General features: G+C 38.0%; 1 protein-coding gene across 1 annotated transcript in view; it reads left to right on the plus strand.

Annotated features, from left to right (window-relative positions):
• Positions 1 to 3,032, plus strand: part of ccdc69 (coiled-coil domain containing 69) — a gene marked incomplete at its 5' end in the record, with an annotated part of 16,252 nt that overhangs the window by 7,958 nt on the left and 5,262 nt on the right. The window contains 2 exon segments of the mRNA XM_035669429.1: positions 1,990 to 2,168; positions 2,596 to 2,683. Of these exon segments, the coding sequence (XP_035525322.1) occupies positions 1,990 to 2,168; positions 2,596 to 2,683 (267 nt within the window).

The raw sequence follows: 3,032 nt of genomic DNA on the forward strand, positions 1-3,032 counted from the left end.
CAGGGTATGCTTTAGGGCGGGGCTACCTTGTGATTGACAGCTCATTCTCAGTGAGTCCGTCCAGCTCAACGCACCAAACTCAGATCAAACTGTCAAACAGTGCTGATCCTGTGTGAGCAGGAGAGCAGCCAATGAGAGCAGCTCAACTTGCTTTACGTGACCTCCGCTGGCTCCAACTAACTGCTAACGCTAGCTCGGCTAATAGCTGATTGTTACCAAAATAAAAGCTGTCGTCTGTTCAGCAGTTTGACACGTTACTGTTGTTTACAGTGAGATATTATTGAGTTTCATAACGACTGAAACAACTAGTTTTATTTCAAATGAAATCAGGCTGCTATTTGTTATTTTAAAGTAGAAAAGTTACACAATGTTGTTTTATTCTCAAAGAACAAAAAAACAGCTAAAATTTATAAAGAATAAAAATTAAGCTGCTAAAAGTTCTGTGAGAAAAATAAAAAAGCTGCAGCAGTTTGTAATAACTGAGCCGTGTTGTTTCTTTCATGAGAATATTTAACATTAATCACAGTTCACATTACAAAGACTCTTTAGTAGCTGTTCTGGAACTTTTGATCCTATCACATGATCTTCATCAGCAGATCTTCTTGTCACATCATTGTAGATGTTTGAACTTTTTTTATGGACATTTTATGTATCAAATATGAGCTTGAAGCTTTTGTAGGACTTAATAAACCTCCGACAGTCAAACTCCTTGTTAACGATGTTCTCTGATTGGTGGAAACTCTGATTTCTGTTGATTTTCCCACATTCTCGATGTTTGAGTCTCAACCGTCAGAATAAAAGTAAAGCTGCTCTTTGTTTAAAAATCAATTCATCTTCCGACAGGCTGCGACCTGCTTCTACCTCAATTTGTACCTGGATTATTGGAAAATACTGAAGCAGCCGCAGGAAACAACGCTCATAAAGAACTTTATTATATAACAAAACTCACATTTTAAATATCTGACAAGTTCAATGTTGAGGATATTTACAGTTTCACTGCGTTAATAATAATTATGAGACGTGTTCAGCCTGAAGACATGAGGTCCAAACTGAAGACGTCATTGATCCTGAGTGTGTGTGTGTGTGTGAGTGTGTGTGTGGAAGTGTGTGAGTGTGTGTGAGCATGTGTGTACATGTCGATGATGTAATTGACAGGTTGTAATGAAACGCTTCCTGAACGTTTATCTGCAGGTTCAGTTGGATGTTAATCGTCAGAAGGACAAATACTTTACTTTCTTTTTGTCAGTTTTCTATTATTATTGGAAATATTCTTCTTTTAATGTCACTGCGTTTATGTGGCAGCTTTAGTTACTTAACGAATTCAGAGTTTTACACACAAACACATGAAGAGTTTGTTGGATAGGAAGGTAAAATGTGACAAATCTTATTCTCTAAATTCCACCAGGATCAGGATTTTAATAGTTAAAGTGAAAATGATCCTCTAGTAAACTTTAATCACAATATCTGTCCAAATAAAATCATTGTAAACAGGTTCCACATGGACATTCAGAGACTGTTGGTGTTGCAGCACGAAGCTTCAGAGCAGGTTTATCTTTAGATGTTAACTGTTGGTGCAACAAACACTTTCTGCTTCTTCTTTTAATGGAACCAACAGGTCAGAAAGTGGATTTTATATCCAATAAAATACTTAATTGTTGATTGTTACTAAACTAAAGTTACTATATGAACTGAAGTCATCATTAACCTGCGTCATTAAAGGAGAATAAAACTGTTCAGTGTGTCAGTAGGAGACCTACCGTTAAACTATACGACTGCGCTGTTACAAACACTCCTGAAACTAGTTTATACAACAGCTGAAACAGTTAAACAGTTATTCAGTTAATCAATTAATCAATTAATCAATTAGTCCATTAAATTAATCAGCAACTAGTAGTCCAATCAAATCAGTTTATTGATCTCTAATGCTTTCCCTGTAATCATTTTGAGGTTTATTAAGGCGTCACTTTAACCTAAGTGTTGCGTTCGCAGGTAATCGTGCGTCAGGTGAGCAGGACGTTTGTCTGGAGAAGCAGCTGGAGCGCTTCGAGTGGCAGCTGAGGACGTTAAAGGAAGTGCTGTCGGCCAATGGGAACCCGGAGAGGGCGGAGCTACTGAAGGAGCACGCCGATGAAGAGGTGTGCGCCCTCGTCCTCAGCATCCTCGATAAGGTGAGGAGGTCATACGGGACGGATTTCACTCAGAGGACGTAGCTGATAGCTAACATTATCTAACTCGAGATGAGACTTTTCTTTTATCTTTGAACCATTCTCAGAATGAGGTCGTCTTTACAACATAGATCAGCTTAGCATGTAGCATATCTAAAAATAGGAAGGGAGGAAGTTGAACCAGACCACATTCATGCGTCACAGTCACATATCAGTGATCAGAAACTCAGCCAGAAGTTATTCATAGTCTCGATTTGGCCGAGTTGTCCGGCTCAGACCTTTTGAACTGACACTCTGTGGTCTGAAGTTTATTTTCACACATTTATTAGCAGCTGAGTGCTCACAGGGTTTTTCCTTTATTTCAATCAATCAGTCTGATCTGATCTTTTATCCATTAAACTGAAAGCGTCTTGTCTGATGTGACTTTCAGGTGAAAACGGAGACGACGGCGGATTTGAACGTCCTGCATGAACAGAAAAGTAAAGCTGCTACTGAAGAACACAAGAGAAACATTGAAGGTAACAAACAGGTTTAACAGACTGAGCCTGTTTTAGAGTCACATAACTTTATAACAATACACAGACAATGTTGAATTATTAAAGTTATCTGTCAGTTTATCTGTTATTGTGTGACTCCAAGCTGCTGCAGATGGAGGCCTCTATAATCTGTGAGGTAAAATTAAAAACAAAACAGTGATTAAGAGAGTTTGTGTTGAGCTTCTACAGTTTTTTACTGTTTATTTATATTATATATATATTATCTTCATTATTTCTGGTTATATTTATAATTGTCTCACATTGTCCACCTGAGCAGCACATTGCCTCTATGGCGTGTTGTTTAAATGTAAATGTGAAGAGTGGTAACCAG

This window comes from Morone saxatilis, unplaced genomic scaffold (genome assembly GCF_004916995.1).
Source record: "Morone saxatilis isolate NCDOM2014 unplaced genomic scaffold, NCSU_SB_2.0 Contig22, whole genome shotgun sequence".
In the NCBI taxonomy this organism is placed as follows: Eukaryota; Metazoa; Chordata; class Actinopteri; family Moronidae; genus Morone; species Morone saxatilis.